Raw genomic sequence first — 22,663 nt, forward strand, 5'->3', positions numbered from 1 at the left:
CGCATCTATCTCTCTTCCACTCGATTGGAACAACCATCGATTTGACTATTTCGAGGCACATCAAACTTGAAAAACTCCCATTCGTTTCCTACTTTTCCTATCGTCGTCCTATCCTTGTCAGAATAACACAGATTGGAAGAAGTTAAATGGCAAACATGTATAAAAGTTATTGTTAAAATAATCTCTTCGTTAAAGTAATAAACAAGTAATAAACATATTTGAATTAATAAGTGCAAAAAAAAAGTAAATTTATCAATTAAATTGTGGATTTCATTTCACTCCTCTTTATCCATACGAACTAGTGATGATTCAATAAAAATATTAAATTTTATTCATAAAAGTATGCAATCATTTCATCATTGTTTTGTTATGACGTTGTCACGTTAAACTATCGTCCGTAAACCAACTTTACAGACAACCAATTTTTTTTTTTACACCCAGTTCCCTACTCAGGAAGCACAGCTACTGGCCGCGAGGCGCGGGCACGGCTGATAGCTCTTATCAGCGGCGGAAGCGGCGCGCCCGGGAGAGGATGTGCCCTATCGCTCCGCGGGAGACGCTCTCTGCGCCCCGTGGGGGAGACTCTGTAACTGCAGCAGTTCTGGCCAGTGTTGCCAGATTGTAAACGTCAATGTCTCGTACCAAGGAGCGAAAATTCTCGTACTACACACAAAAAAATCTCGTACACAATGGTATTGTAAAAGCAAAAGTTTAAATGTGTTCTCTACAATATTTTTAGATACTTGACATTTGAGTTACAAGCCTAACAAATCTAAACTAAACAATTTTCACAATCCTATGATTACATAAGTAAAACATTATTAACAATAATTTTCACAACAATACATTTATTCTTGCCATTCACTCTTTTGCATTATTTTTTTCGTAAAAAATATCCAGTTTTTTTTATTTTCGTTAATTTAACATACAAAAATACTCTAAATTGTGAGTTAGGGGTTATGCATTTAAAATTATTCTGACTCTGGGTCATTTCCTGTGCTAGACAAATAGAGGTTGGCACCTGCTAATAAAAAACAAACACTATATTTTAGTCGGCGTCGCCTGTGTTGCCAGCCAAAAAAAAAAGTCTACGCTGTCGGACAGGAACTTCAGTTAATGGTATTAAGTTACAAAAGAAATGTTATACACTTGTTTTACAAAATATCTAATATATCTTACCAGAACCCGGGTAAAAAAAAACCAACATTGATAGCGATCTTCAACATTCTCGTACAAAAGCGTACGAGATCCAACTTTACCTCGTACAACGTACACAGGTTCAAAATTCTCGTACAAATACGAGAATTCTCGTACGTCTGGCAACACTGGTTCTGGGCCCGTCCGCTAGATGGTGGCTTTCATAATGTAATTCATGGTTATGCTCATACCAGGGCCGGCGCGTCCATACAGGCGAACTAGGCAACCGCCTAGGGCGCCAAGTAGCTGGGGGCGGCGCAGCACGACACATAACAGCTGATACAATATGTTTAACGATTATTGAAACTAGATGAAAATGGATTTTTGTAACACTTTGGAATGTTTATATTGATATAAGTAATTATTTAAAGTCCACATTGACCTGTTTATGTTTTGTAATAAGTAAAAAATTAAAAAAAAAAAAAAAAAAGCCTGCTTACATTTGATTGTTGACAAAATCTTAGGCTTACGTGATGTATTTTGAGGCAAGGGAAATTTTTTTTGGGGTGTCCGGGGGAGGGGGGGGAATTAAGGTTTTTCGCCTAGGGCGCCTATTTACCTTGCACCAGCCCTGGCTCATACTAACATCAAGTAATTGCCATATATCTTTAATTGCATTACCATCTGAAGTTTCGTGATGAAGTATGATTCAGTAAAACTCTGCATATTTGTACTCTGCAATTTTTATTACTATTAGCCAAAGACTAGCCTATAATTTGTTTGATAACATCTCTATTTTTTGATCGACAACTTGGGTAAATAAAGGGGTTGCTTTTTTCGAGCTCTTAATTTTTTTTTTTTTTTTTTTTGGTATTTCATATTTTTAATTGTAGTTACCCAGTGTGTGTCGGGGACGCAACCCCCCTTCCATGTTGGACGGAAGGGGTTACAATAATATATTGCTAACATAGCTACATTGTTTGTGAGAAGTAATGCAAAAGCTATTATCAGGCAAACCAACCAGAGAAAATAAATTCACTCCATTTTGATAGCTACATATTTTGTGGTGTGGTACACCAAAAATGTTTTCATCTCCTACTCATTTATACGTATAATGACCTTTTTATTATAAAACAGTATTAAGTGCTCTTCGCGCAGTTGAAAGCATTTTCATTAAGTAATTAGCTGTGAAGTAGATAAACTAACATTACTAACATAAAACTTTGTACTAAAACCTATATCCCGAGTTTTTTTTTGCTGGTAGTTATGGGCTCAACCAACAGATAGAGTCACATGTTCAGGAAATAGATATACACTTGTTTCACGCCACTGCAATCCCACAGCAGTGGCGGACGCAGCGGCCAGAACTCAGATCCGTAATGCGAGGGTCGCAGGTTCGAGTCCCCGCGCGGAAACCTGTCTTTCTTTGCTTTCTTTTCAATATTCACGATACTTAAGCCACAAATGAACCCAAATAATGCCCTAATCTATACTAATATTATAAATCTGAAGAGTTTGTTTGTTTGTTTGAACGCGCTAATCTCAGGAACCACTGGTCCGATTTGAAAAATTCTTTCAGTGTTGGCTAGTACATTTATCGAGGAAGGCTATAGGCTATATTATATTATCAATAACATTAGTGATCCTTACTAAAAGTCCAATTTAGAATCAAATGCGTTGGAGGGGGTTAGATACAACATGCAGTACACGTACGAATTGTGTGTTGACAATGCCGCAGGCGCTAGAAGTTTATTTCCTATTGCCTATGAACATTGTTGCCACGCACTAGATGCGAAATATATATAAGCGAAATACCACTCACTGACTCACTCATCACGAGATCTCTAAAACTATACACCCGATTGACTTGAAATTTAGCATAGTTACTCATTTTGTGATGTAGACGCTCACTAAGAACGGATTCTGCGGAAATCCGATCCCAAGGGGAGTTTCGGGGGCGTAATATATCAAAATTTCCATTTTTTGGTAGGAAATCACCATGGCAACGGCTGTTGCTTTGTTGATGCTTCATTCGTCTCTATGGCAACGACTATTTCATTGTTAGTGCAGTCCTCACCACCGTTGAAATTTTTCGGGTACTTTAAATATCAAATATTTGCCCTTTTTTCAAGTATATACATTTTACAGACTTGAAACTTCACAGTAATGTTCCTTATGTTACGCAGGATGACATTTTCCGAAAATTAGATCCCATGGGTGGTTAAAACCAGGCAACAGTGAGTACTTTGTCTCAATGAGAACAGGATTTTGCATTTTTCATGCCTTCTGCGTCTCCATGGCAACGGGCATCGCGCGGCAGTGGCGTACCCACAAGGAGGGGCATGTATAATGAGCGGCGCAAGAATGATCTGCCTGTAGACTGCCGTAGCGAAGTACGGGTACATCAGTTGTACGTTGCGTGCACGAGTCGGGAAACCATCGGTGCTATTCATTTTCTCTCCGGTACATTATACAGTATTGTAATTAATTTTCACTGATTTTTTTTATTTACCATTACTGTAAATGGGAAATGTGGCTTAATTTTTTTCCATTAGTATAGCCGTGCGAAGCCGGGTCGGGCAGCTAGTGTATATATTTAGTTATATTTCCACAAATTATGGACTATGGAATATGGACTATTCGTACACTTACACACAGTACTTCACTTAAGTTATGCTAGTAGCCATGCGAATATAGGAACAATGCTAGAAAGCGATGATCACCGGTTCAAATACGCATACCTTTAAGAAAACTTTAACTTATTTATGAATTTTAAGAAACCTTTATTAGGTCTTATGGCGTCATTATTTTTATATACCTATTAATTTATTATTAATTACAATTCCTTGTTGTAAAGTTAACGCAATCCCAAATTGTCCATATGATTATGCACCAGTTGGAAAACTGAAACCCCTATGCCTTTTGTGAAAATATAAATAATTAAGCATTATTTCTGTTCATTTGTGGCGTAAAGTATCGTTAAGATAGGAAACGAACCACGGAGGACGGGGGGAGTTTCCGCACGTGGACTCGAACCCGCGACCCTCGCAATTAATAACACAAACAACTGCCGCTGCGCCAACCACGGCTTGGAGGTCACAGCAACATAAAAGAATCGTGTACCGACCGATCCGCGACAGAAACCTTTTTATTTCGTAAACACAACACGCTTGGCCATCTGGGGCTCCCACTTGCGTCTATTCAAACCCTACATATCGTCGCTGTTAGTGCAAAAAAGGTCGTATGTCAAAATGTCTCACTTTCCAGGAGATCAGAAAAACTGTTTCATTCATCAGTGTTATCATACTATGTTATGAAATTTTGGTAGTATTCTTAGAATTATGCTTCTTACTTTACAGTTATTGACAAACTAAGTACTTTTTGCCACAACATAGGTTGCGTTTCCGAAATACACAAACAGCCAAAAAATTAAAAATGCCAATTTTTGACATACGACCTTTTGCAGTAACAGCAACGATATGTACGCTGACGAGTAGCCGACCTCCCCTTGTTGCTTTCCCAAATGTCAGCAGCTGAGATCCCAAGGCCATCGAGGTGATGGTAGGGAGGGGGAGGGAGGGATAACCGGGCCCTGTACACCAAGGTGGAGGAGGGAGTGTATTGAAAAAAAATTTTTAAATGCACGAGTTTTAGAGTTTACCCTGGTGGTAGGATGGAATTACAATGTCTATTTCTGATATAATTCACGACTTAAAAGTCGTGCGATACGCGCAAGTCACATTTACAGTTACGGTAATGGTCACGTTCACAAGTATTTATATATTTTTTGAAGAAAAAAAAAATTGTGGGATTTGAAAAGTTGTACATTAAGCAATGGAAAACATTATTTGCCCCCCGGTTCCTGGCTATGACAGATGAGAGTGCCCTTATGTCTCGAGGTTGGGGAGGACTGTTGGGGAATGATGGGTTTTTAGTTAATTGGTTGAAGGCTATACTGTATGAGTCTGAATTCGACCGAAAGGTTCATCACGACAAAATAGGTTGAAAACATCTATATGTCTTACGGTCTAAACTGCTTCCAAAGTTGGGGCTGAACAACAATTTTATTCTAAATATCAGAGAAAATATTTAAGGGAGAACACATTGTGTCTGAATTTTGTTTAATTGAACATAGTTACACAAACCACTGCGAATATTGTCGCTATAGCAAAATCATTCCTTTGAAAGAATTGGGGGGTAAACCTTTATTTCCCACATATTTTTGTACTGAGTACATCCACCAGTACACGACAGTATGAGTGACATATCTAATCGGAGGACCCCTTAGGGCGGGCCGTCAGTTGGCCCCCCGCTGGTTTGCAGTACTGCGGAGTAACTCCGCGCTGTCAGTAGAGAAGTGTACTGGGTTCGGGTACACCCAGGGCCACTCCGCTCCGGCGGGATTGTCCGGTCTGTTGGCTCGAGCCCTCGTGTCGAAGGGCGGGCGCGCCTATCGCGTGTCGAGAGCCAATGAAATTGTAATTCAGTATCGACTGGCCGCAGGCGACGCAGGGAAGGAGGGAAGGGGGGGGGGGGGGGTAGAATCGATAAGTCAGACACGGCAGTCCGGCGATGCATGCCGCTCCAACACGCCGAGTTTTGTTATTTCATTTTCTTGCCATTGCTGTAAGGGCCTGGCCTGTACAATTTATTCCAATAGCTTCTCTTGCAATTATTTGCTGCCGAGTCTCACACATTTTCTCACAAACGTTATATTGGAACTGTAAAACACCGCGCAAGTAAACACAATCATGAACGATTGCGAGACTTCATACCGCTATGAGAAAGTATTTAGTAAATATCTGTTGAGAATATTTTATAGGACATAGTAATGTTTATTCCATGAATCGTAAACTTAAACAGTTTTAAAAACTTGCATTACATGAACCTTAGTAACGGATAAAAAAATATATATGAAAACGCAAAATCAGCCTTGACTTTATTGTTCGCTATTGAGGTTTCTCTATGACATAATGCAATTGCGTACGTCCAAAATAATTTTTAAAATAAAGTGTGAGTCTTTGTTGTACATTCTGAGGAATTTTTTTTTCTATGACAACAAGCGTAAATTAGCTATGGCTTAAGTCCAAGATATTACGTTAAAATATAAATCTTTGTCAACGCAAGAGTGACTCAAAGAACAGTTGGGATCTGACTTGGACGAATATTTCGAAAAGGCCTTGGACGCAAAGAGCGCGCCACGCGGCGGCTGAAGCAGGCGTGACGGGAACCCACGTGGAAAGGGAGAGAAGGCTTGACGGTGGAGGGGGAGGAGAGGGAGGAGAGGGAAGGGCGTGACCTTGACGGGTCCCGTCGACGGGGCCTCTCCCACGCCCGGCCACGTGCAAGCAGCACTAACAGACGCCGCGCCGCTCCTGATCAGACATTCCGAGTCGAGCCGGCGCCCGCGACTCCCACGTCACGCACGACGCCTTGTTGAGAAAAGGGGGGGGGGGGGGGGGGGGGGGAGAGAGAGAGAGAGAGAGAGAGAGAGAGAGAGAGAGAGAGAGAGAGAGAGAGAGAGAGAGAGAGAGAGAGAGAGAGAGAGAGAGAGAGAGAGAGAGAGAGAGGAACCACGGCGTCTGGGAGAGGGCATGCCCGTGGGGGAAGCATAAGATGCACATAAAGTTCTGCCATTCCCGATTACACCCGAACAATTCACCTTCGGCCAACCTCGGGTTTATTTTGATATACCTGTAAAAATAAAAAAAAAATAAAAAAATAAATATTTTTAGTTCTTATTTTAGTTTTATCTTAAGCACTGCACGTCCATCCCTGAGTTGGGTGTTTGCATATTTCGTAACGAAATGCCTAGTTTGTAAGTCATTTATCTTTTTTCTGTTTTAGTTTCTTAGTTTTTTAGGTGCTGACTGGCGGCGGAGTGAGTGGTCAGTGCAACCACTCACCACCAGGGGCGCTTGCGTCCCTGGTCACTAAATCCAGTCCTGGATAAAAAGCAAAGCGGACTACGAGTCCAAGTTCCCAACCCCCGCATGGTAGACTCTTTTCTACTCTGTCCAACACTTCATCCAGACCATCCTCTGTCTCCTGTAAACTCCTACACGTAATGCATGCCAATTTGCATCCCGCATGAATGTGCCCAGGGTTTTCCCTGTGTCTATGCAGGTTTTACCTGGGCCCAACCTATCTCTAGTTATAGTCTAGATTTAAGAGTGAGGGGAGTTAGTCATGGCGCCAATCGCTGCCATGGCTGGCCAATCCCCTCCTAGCACATGATGCATGCGACCCTCTCCCTGCATGGCTAATCCCAGCATGACTAGGCGTATAGGCTTCGGCCTGAGACGCACCTAGGTCCCTCCCTAACCCGGACCCCTCCAAAATACACTTAGTTTTAGTTAGGTTAGGAAAAAAAAAAAAAAAAATCTGTATTTATATTTCTCTGTTTATTTTAATGTAGCTATACTAACCTTAACTAACCGTCCATAGTGTTTTTAAGGTGTTTTAATGTAGCTAACCTAACCGACCACTTTTAATATTTGAATTCATTTTTTTCTGCGCAAAAAAAAAAAACAAATCCCGAAGTTGGCCGAAAGGTGAATTGTTCGGGTGTAATCGGGAATGGCAGAACTTTATGTGCATCTTAGGTCTCCCCATGCCGTGACGACTAACAGGGTCTCCACTGCTCGTACTTTCGCAATGTAGCATGTCTCAAGCCTTTTTAACGGGCATTCACTTCTCTACTGACGGCGCCGAGTTACGGCCAACTTCGGGATTTGTTTTATTTTTGCGCAGGAAAAATGAATTCAAATATTAAAAGTGGTCCGGTAGGGTTAGCTACATTCAAACACTTTAAAACACTATGGACGGTTAGTTAAGGTTAGTATAGCTACATTAAAATAAACTGAGAAATATATATATATATATATATATATATATATATATATATATATATATATATAAAAATAAACCCGAGGTTGGTCGAAGGTGAATTGTTCGGGTGTAATCGGGCAGGGACAGAACTTGATGTAGGGGAGACCGGGGCTGGTTGTAACAGGGGCAGGTTGTAACAGGGCGAATAGTTCCACGACCAGCCACAAGAGCGTATCATCGTTTCAGCCATCAAGGCACATTATGATGCCTTCAGTGCGAGTGGTAACACTGTGGCAGTCGGACGATTTCACTGGCGACAAGAAGGAAAAATTTGTTTTTGGACGAGGTAAGTAAATATTGTTTGTTTGACTGACATTCGTATTGTACGTAATGTATAGGGAGTTTAGAAAATGTCTTCGGGGCAAAATAATCTCCTAAGCTTTAGGTTCTGATATGTTTTGTTGGCATTGGAAACAAATACAAACTATATGGTAAAATTAAATGTGTTCTATAATGATGTCACATGGGGTAGGTTGTAACAGCGAAATTAATCTGTTACAACCTGCCCCACGTACTGTTACAACCTACCCCGTGACCACGTTTACCTAATTTATTGTTCCTTTTAAGTCTTTTATGAAAGAAAAAAAATACATTTTAAACGGTTTTATCTTGTAGATGTAATTAATAACTTCCAGTCAAATTTTAATTTCAGATGCGTAACTACAAAAGAAAAACCGACAAAGGAAAATATTCTATTGACATGTTGGAGAAAGCAGCTGAAGTTGTAAGAGAAGGAAGATCTGTTAGGCATGCTGCGAAAACGTACAACATCTGCCATGTGACACTTGGGAGGTACATAAAAAAGAAAAACAAACGTAAGTTGCATTCATTAATGAATTTTCTTAATTACATCTGCTTGATTTCTAACATAAATACGTCTCAACAATGGGTTGTAAACGTTTTTTATTGTATTAGTACAAAAATATGGTTTTGCGTAGTTTAGATTTTCTTATGTGAAAACAGGAGCAAAATTAACATAGGCCTGTATGGTTTTTCTATTGTTTCAGGTTTAAATGCAGTCGATATTAATTTTCGAGAGGAGTGGAAACCTTTGGCTGGTTATTATGGGAACAGACAGGTATTTACACCTTTGCAAGAGATCGCTCTTGTTTCCTACATAAAAACATGTTCTGACATATATTTTGGACTCACTCCACGTGATGTACGTCATCTTGCATTCTTATGTGGGAAGAAGTATAATGTTCCCATGCCAAACACATGGAGTGACAAAGAACTAGCAGGTGCAGATTGGCTCTCTTCCTTTTTAAAGCGCCACCCAGACCTTTCCATTCGGACTCCAGAGGCAACTAGTTTGGGAAGGGCTTCTAGTTTTAATCGTGCCAACGTTTCCAAATTTTTTGACAAACTCTCTGAAGTTTATGATCGCCATTCTTTCACAGCTAATGACATTTGGAATGTAGATGAGACCGGGGTCACTACTGTCCAGAATCCTTCAAAAATCGTAGCAAGAAAGGGGGTAAAACAAATTGGAGCAATGACATCATCTGAACGAGGGCAGTTAGTTACTCTAACTGTAGCAGTAAATGCTGCTGGAAATGCTATCCCTCCTATGTTTATTTTTCCTAGGGTAAGGTATTATGATCACTTCATCAGAGATGGTCCAACTGGATGTATAGGTGCTGCAAATAAGTCTGGCTGGACTACGGAGGTAGAGTTCTTGCTTTTTCTTAAGCATTTTGTTTCTTGTATTCGTTCGAGCCCAGAGAAACCTATCCTCCTCCTTCTAGACAATCATCAGTCGCATTTAGCTCCTGACTGTTTAGATTTTGCCAAAGAAAATGGCATTGTAATGCTATCGTTCCCACCTCACTGCACTCATCGCCTTCAGCCACTTGATCGAAGTGTTTTTGCCCCACTCAAAAAACAGATCAATAGGGCAATGGATGCATGGTTGAGGAACAACAAAACACCAGAGAGCACAGTTAAGCCTATGTCAATCTATGATATTCCCTCAATCTTAAAGATAGCTTTTCCACTGCCACAACGCCAAGAAATATCCAACAAGGATTTGAGAAATGTGGAATACATCCTTATAATAGGGAAATATTTCAGGATGCCGATTTCGCTCCTTCGTTTGTGACAGACAGGCCTGATCCAGACTTAGCACCAAGTTGTTCACACGATGTGTCCAGGGATTCACAAGGAACACCAGTTCAATCTTTTTCTAACTGTTCCCACACACCAGAGAAGTTTTCTCCAGAAGTGGTTCTACCTCTTCCTAAAGTCGCTCCAAGGAAAAGGAAAGGAGGAAGAAAGACCAGGAAAAGTGCCATTTTGACGGATACTCCAGAGAAGAAAGCCATTGAAGAAGAATTTGCGAAACGAGGAACACCAGGCTTGATTAAGATAAAAGGGAATGTATCACAAACGCGCATGCCTGCAAAATCCACGCCCAAACGTTCTCTAAAACGAAGATCAGCAGAGTGCAGCTCATCAGAGGAAGAAAGCGAGTGCTTTTGTTTAGTGTGTTTGGAATCATTCTCTACAAGCAAACCAGGAGAGGAGTGGGTTCGTTGTCTAAACTGCCAGTTATGGTCGCATTTTTCTTGTGCAAAAAAATCTAAAATGTATATTTGTCATAATTGCCAATCAGATGAAATCTCTGAGTGAGGACCACTGTTCATTTAATATTTGACAAACTGAAGTTAAACAAGTGAAAAAATAATAATTTTTGTTGAAATATATTGTATAAGTAGTAATTTGTTATAAGTAATCCCAGTAAAAATTATATTTTACCTTGTAGTAATGTTGTTACAACCTACCCCAATGTGTGTTACAACCAGCCCCGCCTCGGGGCAGGTTGTAACACTTTACACTTCCGAGGTTTTAGATTTGTACAGAAAAATATGCTAGAGGAAATTTTATGTAAAAATTGTTTTGTAAAAGTAGAATAACTACTGAATAAGTTAGCTCAATCAGAAGTGCCGTTTATGTTATCCATGATCAGATAAAAAAATAAAATAGCGAAACTGTTACAACCAGCCCCGGTCTCCCCTACATCTTAGGGGGGACGCACCACAACGCCGAAATACCACAACGCCGAATACCACAACGCCGAATGTCGAAATTGACCACAACGCCGACAGCTAGAAAACTGCTGTGTACCACAACGCCGAAATACACTAACGCCGAAAAATGTAATTGCAGGACTGCCACAAAGGTTACGTTATGTAAGGTTAGGACACAAATTCATTCAGTTGTTTTTCATTTTGCTCTTGTGGCCCCCCCCCCCTTCCCCTGCAAAATCATTTTTCGGCGTTGTGGTACACAGCAGTTTTCTAGCTGTCGGCGTCGTGGTCAATTTTGACATTCGGCGTTATGGTATTTCGGCGTTATTGTACGTTCGGCGTTGTGGTAACGACCCCCATCTTAGGCTTCCCGCGACGGACAGGCGGCGAGGCGGCGAGGCGGGCCCGGCCTCGCGCCTAACATGGCATCGCTTCGCCTCGGGCGGGCCCGCGGGTCTCGAACAAGGCGCGGCGCGGACCACGCCCGGTTCCCCCGGGCCCGGGCAGGGGACCAGGGTCTCCACAAGGAAAAAATATTTCGTACCAACTTAGGCGAGAAAAAAGTACTAGATTAGAAAAAAAAAAGTACTAAATTATAATTTGTTATGGTTTTTAACAATTTAGGAAGTTATCGTGACATTGAAATGCTCAAACTTAAATATCACACCACAAACACATACATTCCATAGTTTTTTAAAAATAATTACGCTTAATAATAAAACATATTGGAGTTACAATAATATTATTACATTAAAGAAAAATGTACTAGATCTGTACTAAACCACTGATAAAGTTATAAAAGTACTAGATCTAGTACGAAAGTACTAACTGTGGACATCCTGCAGGGGACAGCTCTGTCGCCGAGTGCCGTCTGTCTTCTCCGGCACGCGACACCGGCGCCGCGCGGACCGCAGACAGACAGTTCCAGAGAGCCACCGTCAGCAGGGGCGTAACCAGGGGGGGGGGGGGGGGGTTCAAACACCCCCCCCCCACCCCTTAGCACCAAATCTTTAATTAATTTCTTATTCATCACTCAAACAAATTTCATATTTAAAATAACTAAAAAAAAATTTTTACCATTACAATATTTAAATTTAAGAACCTAAAACTGCTAATATAGCACTATTTTACACCTTGAAATCCAAATTTTACCGGGGGAGGACCCCCTGCCCCCACCCCCCGCTTTAATACGGGGGGGGGGGCATGCTTCTTAACACCCCCCCATACACAAATCCTGGCTACGCCACTGTCCGTCAGTACGCTATCCAGGGACGTTGGGTGTCTGGAACCACTTCCTCCCAAGACCCATGATAGGGGGAACAAAAAAAAACAGGCGAAGACACAATAAGAAAATTACAGCTACTTGGCTGATAAGGTTACAAAGAGAGATTGTATCAGAAGGACCATTTATTGTACGACGTAATCGATCGTGGGCTACAATATGTATTCTCTCCCAATTACAGCCCGAAATTCCTCAAACTTGATGAATTTAATAGCATATATTATATGACTTGTTTTAATTAAATCGTCGAACAGTTTACTCGAAAAAATATATATATTAAAAGCAATAAAATAAAAATACTATTCTCCGTTCACTCTTACCTGAGTTTTGGAATAAACAAAGCCTCTTGTAAACAAACATTTTTATTGGCTGCCGGCCGCCACGCACATTATTCGTGCGCAAGAAATAGTCCCTTGGTTACGTACCATTTGTAAGTATTTTTACACTGCCTTTTTTATAACAATTGTTGATATATAGCATTATAGCGTTTCACCATTAATTTCCAATACAGTTTAATGTGTCAGCAAGTATTTACTTACAATTATGTTAGCAGACGCCGTGTGTACGCTGGCATAGACAAAAGGGACTGTACGGTGTACAGTTGATGCCCGGCGCAACAATTGTATTTCAGATTCGCGCCCGCGCGGTTTGTTATGGCTGACGTCGGACCGAGTTTTGTAAAACACAGAACGGGAAAGCCTTTGAAAAGTGCACAGAAAACTATTGTGTTGAATGTTTTTAAAACATTTTCAGACAAATATCCTGATTGTCGTGTGAACGATATCGCGAGTTTAACTGCGGAATTTAGGCGTGTTTCGAAGAGCAGTGTGCTTCGTGCAAGGAAAGAATTATTACAGGACACCGGGACATTAACATCTTCCGGGAAGAAAAGAAAACTTGAGTATCCTGTTATAAAAACTTGTAATGATTTTGTGAAGACGGTTATCAGGCGTAAAGTGCATAGTTTTTTCTTCGCAAATGAACCACCTACGCTGAACAAAGTGCTACGGTGCTTCCTGTTATATTACGTCTCCGTTATTTTATTAGCACCGACTGTACTGAAGTGTGTGTGTTGCAACTAGTGCTTGGCGCGCCAGATGAATTCAGCCTATCACTTGCTGACGCGGCGCAGTGATACGCCGGTGTTTGTTTATTTCAGAACTCAGCTAAGAGTGAACGGAGAATAAATATAAAATATTCAGTTTTATTTCTTAAGGAGAATCATTGCTAAATTTATATGTGTAAACGATTGCGTGATAATAGTCTACTATTACTAGAGATTTTAGTGTGGCAATCAATTTTTCTTAGAAATTCAGTTATTAAGAAGATTCAATAATCATCAAGAAAAAAAAATATATATATATACACATGCTGGATAATCTCCATCACAAAAATCTAGCTAAGGCCCTGCGTGATCCATTCATCATCCAATTCACCGTTTCAGTTTTCTCCTTGTTTCCCACGAGATGGCGCATAACGAGAGAGAGATTGTGGCGGGAGAAAATAATTGGGCTAGCTGTCGGTATCTCGCTTCTTAGCAAAACCAACCAACCAACCACCTCAGCGTAGTTGGGTGCTTGCCAAATCCCAGCTATAGCTCTGTGTTGGTGAGGTTGGATGGTAAGAGCGACGCTCGCTGGTGCTTCTAGCGCAGTGTCGCCTCTAAGCGCAAGGCTGTGGACTGGCGCCGAGCCTTCTCGTCGTGCTTAGGACAACTACGAGATTTGAACTGTGAACATAACATTATATGGAAAAGAAATTAAGGTAAAGTTACAATGCAAGTCCCTTGAGTGCTTTCAACAATCCGTACTGTGCTCACGTGAAAACACGCGTTTTCTAAAAATAAGAGTTAAAAAAAAGAAGAACGTAAACATAACTACTCTTCCCCCTTCAGCATTTTTTAAAATTATTTTCGCAGGCAGACCCCACTCGTATATCTTGATAAGTTTTCATTTCGCGTATTTTATTCTGAATCTCTGCATGCCGCATGTGCAGGGCCAGCGCGTCCATACAGGCGAACTAGGCAACCGCCCAGGGCGCCAAGTAGCTGGGGGCGGCGCAGCACGACACATAACAGCTCATACAATACGTTTAACGATTATTGAAACTAGATGAAAATGGATTTTTGCTAACAGTTTGGAATGTTTATATTGATATAAGTAATTATTTAAAGTCCACGGTGACCTGTTTATGACTTGTAATAAGTAAAAAAGTAAAAAAAAAAAAAACACAAGCCTGCTTACATTTGATTGTTGACAAAATCTTAGGCTTACGTGATGTATTTTGAGGCAAGGAAATTTTTTTTTTGGGGTGTCCGTCCGGGGGAAGGGGGGGGGGGGGGCATTAAGGTGTTTCGCCTAGGGCGCCAATTTACCTTGCACCGGCCCTGCGGATGTGTGCCCAGGTAAACAACTCGGGATGGAAAAAAAAACACGTAAAATCCCATTGTTTTGGATTTGGAGTGAAATAATAATAAAAAAAAACGCCGTGGCCCTGAGTAGCCGACGGGGCGCTTCGGTTCCCGTCTGGCGAGCGACGGGCGCATAGACGACGCGTGACCGCGGGCAAATGGACGGAGGGGAGGGAGGGAGACCCAGACACCGAGACGCACGACGCCCTAAATGGCAGGGCAGGGCAGGGCGCATGCGCGGCAACCCGCGTGACGTCACGCACCCACCTGGCCGGGTGGGAGGGGGGGGGGGGGTGGCGTCCACACCCCAGGGTTTTCCCTCTGTCCATGGAGGTTTTACCTGGGCCCAACTTATCTAGTTTTAGTCCAGAATTAAGAGCGAGGGCAGTTAGTCATGGCGAAAACGTCTGCCATGGCTGGCCGATCCCCTCCTAGCACATGATGCACGTGACCTTTTTTTGCATGGTTAAAAACCCGCATGTTTAGAGCGTATAGGGCTTGCCCTGAGACGCACTTAGAGTCTTCCCTACCTAGACCCCTCCCTTACACACTTAGTTTTAACTTAGGTTAGGGAAAAAAAACACCCCTTCGCGAGCAGGGGTGTGGAGGCGACGAGGCAAATCATATTCTACTATGCTTTCATTGTGGCTCTCAAGGTGTTTAAATCCAGAATTCTAGAGTTAGGTTCTTTCTGTAATCCGCCAACAATCGATCCGCTCGTGTTCTTATTATTCTTTTTCACGTATAACATACGATGCACGGTAAACTGTATTTCGTGAATAAAACGGAAATGTGTAAAAACGGCGCTGCCATCCGTGGCGGATGGCTCGAACCGAAGTTCACAAAGCCAAAGGGAAACTATACACGTGGTATTAACTTTTCAGTTAATTTTAGCAAGATTACCAGAATTTTAATACAATTCCTTGTCGGAAATAATTTAATTTCGGTTTTATAACCAATGATTCAATGGTCGACGTAGCTACTCCGGCAGCGAATTCTAGCGGCGGATGCGGAAACTACGTGGTGTGATTCGCGTCAAGAAATGTACTTGGAAACACAATTCGCATATATTTATCACGCTCGGCATTATTTAAAATAATTCTACGTTTAATTTCGTGTCCGAGTTTCGTATTATAGGTGTATTTGCAACATGAGACGACACAAATTTGTTTGTTACCGTGGGTAGATTTCACTCATCTCTGGCGAGTACTGAAAGACTAGTACATATTTTTTTCCAGGAGGATCCCAGCTGTTACTCTTAGCCACCAGACCGCATAACTGCGCTGACGGCATTTTTACTTCACACGAGAGTTCTTAATTACAGACAATTTTAATTTCAGTTCAGAGTTTTCTGTTTTATAGCAGGTTACACTTCAATCTACGCAGTTTCACATATGGTATTCCTGTTGAAACTACACCGATGTTCGATAATCCGGGAAAATGGCTAACCTGCTATGGCCGTGGTTCCGAACGAGCTGTATTACATATATTTTTCAACCAAAAATAAAGCATTATTATTGCTCCCGAAGTTGCGATTATGGTGAGTGTATTGGACTACACATTCAATTTGAAAAATGTTGACGTGTAAAAGTGTCGATTTTCAAAAATTGTACTAACAGTGTCAACAATATCGGTTCATTAGCCAGAGCATACATCATTAGCCCTGCGGCTACTGGCACTCGTAATATATTTCTAGTGTACAGTAAACATCGGCGCCGTCAGAATGAGATTAAAAAAAAGCCTAAACATGTGGCTGTGCTGGCGTCTGAGAGCGTGCAACAGAGGGAATGTTTTTTGATCGTAACTTACTTTTAAGTGTACTGGGTTGGGAAAGGTCTGGGTTACGGAAGACTCTAGATTGCGTCTCAGGCCGAAGCCTATACGCGTTTTCGGGGTTTTATTCATTCAGGAAAATTAGCATGCATCATGTGGTTATTGGGGATTGGCCAGCCATAGCAGCTGTTGATGCCAGACTAACTCCCATTTTCTTAAGGTGGCCACCTGCGGAATCCTCTCTAAGTGAAAGGCTCTGAACTAGCACGCAGTCATCTCGTCGTGCATAGGGTAACGATGAAATTTGAGCGGTAACCTTAACATTTTAAGGCGACAAAATTAAGATAAAGGTGTAATGCAAGGCCCTTGGGTGCTGTCAAGAATCTGTACAGTATGTTTCATCTCTAAAAATTATTCTGAAAACACACATATTGGCCCTGTTCACTGTCCTAAAAAAATACGGTAATAGAACTACCTATCCACCCTCAGTACTTTTTAAAATGATTTTCGTAAACAGACATCACTCTGACTAACTCGAGGAGTTTTCAAATGGCGTAGTTTCATATCTGAAGCTCTGCATGCTGTATGTGTGCGCAGGCAGGCGGGGCCCTTAACGCTAGACTATAGCTAGTTAAGTAGGGCCCAGGTAAAGGCGTTGCTAACTTAAAGAAACAAAACTTAATGCATGACAAGTATTTATTACACTAAGTACATTCACTTTAAATTACTCTCAGTCATTTTACATTATTCAAATAGTGTTGCAAAATGCACAAATATTTATCAAAAGGATCAACAGCTGGTATTTACATGATATGAAAAAAAAACACCAAGTACTGTATATGATTATAAAACATTATAAATCATTAATTAACTCGTTTAGAAAGTGGGGAGGGCTGAAGCCTGGTTGTTACAAACTTAAAGAAACATATCTTAATGCACGACAAGTATCTATTACACTACGTTACAATCACTTTACGTTAAAAGTTAATTATTCTCTCAGTCATTTTACATTATTCGAATGCTGACAAATGCTGATAAATGCTGCTCAAATGCTGTCTGTGTCCGCGTGGTTGCGGGGAGAACCCTGACAGCCACGTTGCCCAAGTAAATCAGCCGGACGGAATAGGTCGCCTCGATTTTTCAGCATACAGCCACGCGCGTCGTAATTATTTATTTTTTTTCTTTTCCCCAAGGCGACCTCGTCCGACGCTGGCGCGAGATCTCGTTCGTGCAACAGGTTGTGTCGGCCCCGCGGGGTTGCCGAACCAAGGGGGAATGCCACAAGACCTGTCTCGGCACGGCGCTTTCCCATGACGGGCGTGCACGAGGGCTGAGCGTGGAGTTATTAGGGTTTCCGAGATTCTTCAGCTTTATATTTAGAATGACGTCCGCGTGATTAAGGGCCTCGCCTGACCGAGGCGCGCGCGCGCACACACACACACCACACACAAATACACACACACGGTGCGCAGAGCCTCAGAAGAAGAAAAAATAGTTGTCTGTAAAGTCGGTTTACGGACGATAGTTTAACGTGAAAACGTCATAATAAAACATTGATGAAATGATTGCATACTTTTATGAATAAAATTCAATCATTTTTACTGAAATATCACTATTTTATATGAATACAAAGAAGGAGTGAAATGAAATCTACAATTTAATTGATAAATTTACTTTTATTTGCACTAATTAATTCAAATATGTTTATTACTTTAACGAAGAGATTATTTTAACTATAACTTTTATACATGTTTGCTATTTAACTTGTTCCAATCTGTGTTATTCTGTTAAGGATAGGACGATGATAGGAAAAGTAGGAAACGAATGGGAGTGTTTCAAGTTTAATGTGCCTCGAAAAAGTCAAATCGATGGTTGTACCAATCGAGTGGAAGAGAGATAGATGCGGCGCAAGCGTACAATGATCGTCACGGGACACAGCGTAACGGGACAATGTGCGTTACGGGACACTTTTTCTTGCGTGCAGCCGGCGTTCATCGATTTATTAGACGTTGTCACGTCAAAAAATTCCAAGGTATATAAAAACTGCTCGAGATATCAGAGTGGTGTCTGTTAACGAAACGCATTTAAGAATACGCTGAGGTCGGAAAAGTAGTTCTGTTTTCGGATTACGTATTCACACAGATTTTTTTTTTGGAGAGTAAATATGGCTAAAAACGCACCCCCCCCCCCCCTCCCCAGGATTATTTATAGGCATGAAACAACCGAGCCTTACATTACACATTTACCTTCATTTCTCCGCCACAATAATGTTATCGTTTCCACTCAAATCCCATCTCACAGTTGCTTTACGCACGGCAAGAAGTCTGCCCGCCATTCCACAGCCCTGCGCAAAGTCGATACCGCGCTAGAAGCACCCCCAAGCGTCGCACTTACCACCACACCTTACTGACACTGTTAACGCCTCTAGACAGGGCGGAGTTGTTTAGATCCCAGTTACAATCCTCAATGATGTTTGGTGTTCAGTCGTAACGATAAAAACTGTACAACAGCTTCTGTCTCAAATTTTACATGGTCCCAAGCGCCCGAACCCCCGCATGGTAGACTCTTTCTACTCTGTCCAACTCTTCTTCCTGAACCATCCTTCTATTTCCAGTAGCCAACCCAGGGTTTTCCCTGTGTCTGCGCAGGTTTTACCTGTGCCCAACGTATCTAAGGGCCGGTTTTATGACCCCCGGCTAAAGTTCCGGATAAAATTTAACCGCAGGCTAGCTCTTTCGGTTTTATGACTCCCTGTTAACGTCTACCTTCCAGTTAAAGTCCCGGCTAACCTAGCGGGTGGATGAACCGGCCGCTAGCTGCTTAACCGGAGGCTAAGCAACAGAAAATAAAATGGCGATGTATCAGGCGAGGTTAGTTGTTGGTAATGATGACTATTTGAGGAATTCTATTGAATATTTGCAGGATGCGAAGGAATAATTTATTACTAAATATAAAATGCTTCGCCGTATTCGTCAAAGTTTTATTAAAAAGAAAAATGTCGGACTGCCACAAAGGTTAGGTTAGGTTAGACTAGGTTAGGTTAGACTAGGTTAGGTTAGACTAGGTTATACTAGGTTAGGTTAGGCTAGGTTAGGCTAGGCTAGGCTAGGATAGGCTAGGTTATATTAAGCTAGGTTAGATTAGGTTATGTAAGGTTAGGTTTGATTGTGGTATTTCGGCGTTAAGGTACATTTAAGAAACACACACAAATTCATTCAGTTGTTATTTCGGCGTTGTGGTACAAGCCACTTTTCTAGCTGTCGGCGTTGTGGTCAAATGTGACATTCGGCGTTATGGTATTTCGGCGTTGTGGTAACGACCCGCGTATTTGTTGCGGCAGACGTGATCGCCCTGGTAGGAGGGGGAGTGTAGGAGGGGTGGACGAGAAGGAGGAGGGGAAGCTGGCGATGAAGGGGGTGGCGGCCCCCGACCGAGCGTTAATGGTTTGTTTCCGTGAGGCGGCTCGGGCCAGCTGCTCGCGTGGCGGACGGCAGTGGCGTGAGTGACCGTGTGGAGCCGCCGCGTGCCGGTCCGTCGTTAGGGGCGGCAACCCCCCGCGGGCAAGGCTGTGTGCGTGGCACCTGCTGCACCTCCCGTAGCCCCCGCACACTGAAGCAGGGCCGATGCCAGGATTTCATCTCTAATTATTTTTTATGTTTAAGTTTTCTCTATCAATGGGCCTAGAGACCTGAAAAAATTCGCGGAATCATTCGGTGATAGGCTAGAATTCAAACACATATACCTCTTAGAGATAATTTTGGCTATTGGCCTACTGTTCACCTGGACGAATCTCAACCGGTTATAAACCCACAACCAAAGAAGCATCGAATCACAGACAAACCAGCTGAGACGGCTTACAAGTCGGCAGCCAATGAACTTGCGTTATTTGCCCGAGTGTACAGGGGTATGTGCAGACTACCCTGAAGGCCATCGAAACCGCGAATTTTGCAGGTCTCTATATAATGGCTATTAAAATAAGATTAATTGTTATACTAAAATCTCAAGGCACATAAAACTGTTAGAGCGCAAACGTTTACGCATAAGACATTTAGGAAATGTTTTTTCATAATAAAAGGAAACTGATAATTTAATTTTTGGATTTTAATTGTTTTTTAATGTTTTTAAAGTAAACTGATGATTTCTTTAAAATAAGCTATAAAGAAATATACGTTATAAAATAAATGTAATGTTTGTATGAAAGACATAATACTTACAGCAATGCATATGAAAGCGGCATTACATCTGTACTACTTGGCAACACAATTTCTGTCTGGCTATAATGAGAAGTAAAAAGTATCACTAAGGACTGCAATAAGCCTTCCAAAATAATCTTTTTTGTAACCTTAAGTAACTAAGTTGCGCTGTAATTCTAGTTCTGTCTTCGCTTGTTTGTTCTTGAGGTCTCTCCCCCCCCCCCCCCCCCCCTGGCAGCGTCCCAGGGTGAAGCAATGTCTAAGGTCGGGTTTATAAACTACGCGACCAACGCAAGATCGTCACAATTGTTTACAAAGCATGCAAGTCGCAAGACGTCACCAACTTTATAGCTTAAAAAATCCCTTTCGGCAACAGGCGTAGGTAGAGTCCGAAGTAACTTTTTTTTCCTTAATATTTTGGAAACTTCTATAAACTCCTGGAAGATTTAAAGAACTTACTGTAGCCGACCTAACATCCTAAATGTTCATCAATATAAAAATAAAAGGGGATCGATTTTACATTTTCTCATATTCCATGCAGCGAAAATATTTTCAAAGTTCTTTTTTTTTTTTTTTAACTTAATGCATCCAGCATTGAATGTCTTATCGTGTACACAAAAAATAAATAAAATTTTGAGTGGACGATGATTTTAGGGTCAATGTACCATGAAACGAATATGTATTTATATATTAAAAAAAGTCCGGCAGTCGCACCATTGTATCGGCTACAATAGGTAATATTTCTTTGGAATCTTCCTAAAAATGTAAAACAGTAGAAAACATACTTTTTACCCCTGGATTATTTTCAGAATTTATATTTATAGATCATGCAAAAAATTCAATAATTTGATTTTAAAAACTTACATTTATCACTCACTGTCTTAATGTTTTACGTGATTTATATAGTAAAAATAACAACGTGGGCCTCTATGTACATAACGTCTGGGTCTTAAAAGTTTTCAGAACATTTCACAACAAATACGGCCGCCCGAAAATGCAAGAATGTTATAAATTTATTAACATTGACGTGCGATATTGCACCTTGCGTATTTTATAAACCAGAATTCTAAAATATAATTTCTGAACATTTTGCGTCGTTTATAAACCTATAGGGAAGATTGTTTTAAAACAATAAATTTTATGAACAAACTCCATTGCTGGTATACGCTGTACATTCAAGAAATAACATCAATATGTTTTTCAAAGAAACAAAATGTAAATCAGATATGTCGTATGTCCACACGATTTGTTTTTAATACTAAAGGAGAAAGCCGAGAAGAAAAAAAATAAACTCTAAATATACATACATTCCTGATTCCTAAGCAGTAGTTTCTTTTATCCAACTCAAGATGATTTTATCAAATTCCCTTGAAATTTTATGCTCAACTATTTTTATGAGGAATAATAAAAAATGTGACAAGAAAGAATAATTTTCAATACATTATAATTACCGAAGTGTTTTACTTATTGGAGATGTGGAAAGAAGGTAAAAATTATAGTGATAATTAGGGACCTGAAAAATTCGCGGGTTCAATGACCTCCAGGATGAACTCCATAGTTCTGCGTACACTCGGTCAAATGTCACCCACTCATTGGCTGCCGTCTTGTGAGACATCCCAATGTAGCAGCCTGTGATTCGATAAAGCTTTGGTTGGGTGTTTCTCATTGGCCCAGCGTCATCCAGGTGAGTTGTGAGCCAATAGCAGAGGCACCACTGAGGTATAATTATTTGTATTTTAGCCTATCTCGAAATGAATTCCCGAATTTTTCCGGTCTCTAGTGATAATAAATTGAACATTAAATTAAATATGAACATCCTTAAATGAGTTTTAAACGAAACGAATGACTGTTCGTTTTAACGTATTGGATAAATCATAACCGCTAACACGGAGCGTGCAGACGTAAAAAGTGGACGCGTTACCGAAACGGAACTAAAACCACAGACGAA

General features: G+C 41.1%; 2 protein-coding genes across 2 annotated transcripts in view; one reads left to right on the forward strand and one right to left on the reverse strand.

The window, feature by feature from the left end:
• The window catches only part of LOC134539640 (uncharacterized), a 560,732-nt gene that overhangs the window by 414,540 nt on the left and 123,529 nt on the right, over positions 1-22,663 (reverse strand). The window lies entirely within an intron of this gene.
• Positions 8,133-22,663, forward strand: part of LOC134539361 (uncharacterized) — a 66,957-nt gene continuing 52,426 nt past the window's right edge. Inside the window, exons 1-4 of the mRNA XM_063381345.1 lie at positions 8,133-8,314; positions 8,681-8,843; positions 9,036-9,981; positions 19,863-20,020. Coding sequence (XP_063237415.1) covers positions 8,681-8,843; positions 9,036-9,981; positions 19,863-20,020 — 1,267 coding nt within the window. The 5' untranslated portion in view covers positions 8,133-8,314. The remainder of the gene's footprint in view (positions 8,315-8,680; positions 8,844-9,035; positions 9,982-19,862; positions 20,021-22,663) is intronic.

This window comes from Bacillus rossius, chromosome 15 (assembly GCF_032445375.1).
Source record: "Bacillus rossius redtenbacheri isolate Brsri chromosome 15, Brsri_v3, whole genome shotgun sequence".
In the NCBI taxonomy this organism is placed as follows: Eukaryota; Metazoa; Arthropoda; class Insecta; order Phasmatodea; family Bacillidae; genus Bacillus; species Bacillus rossius.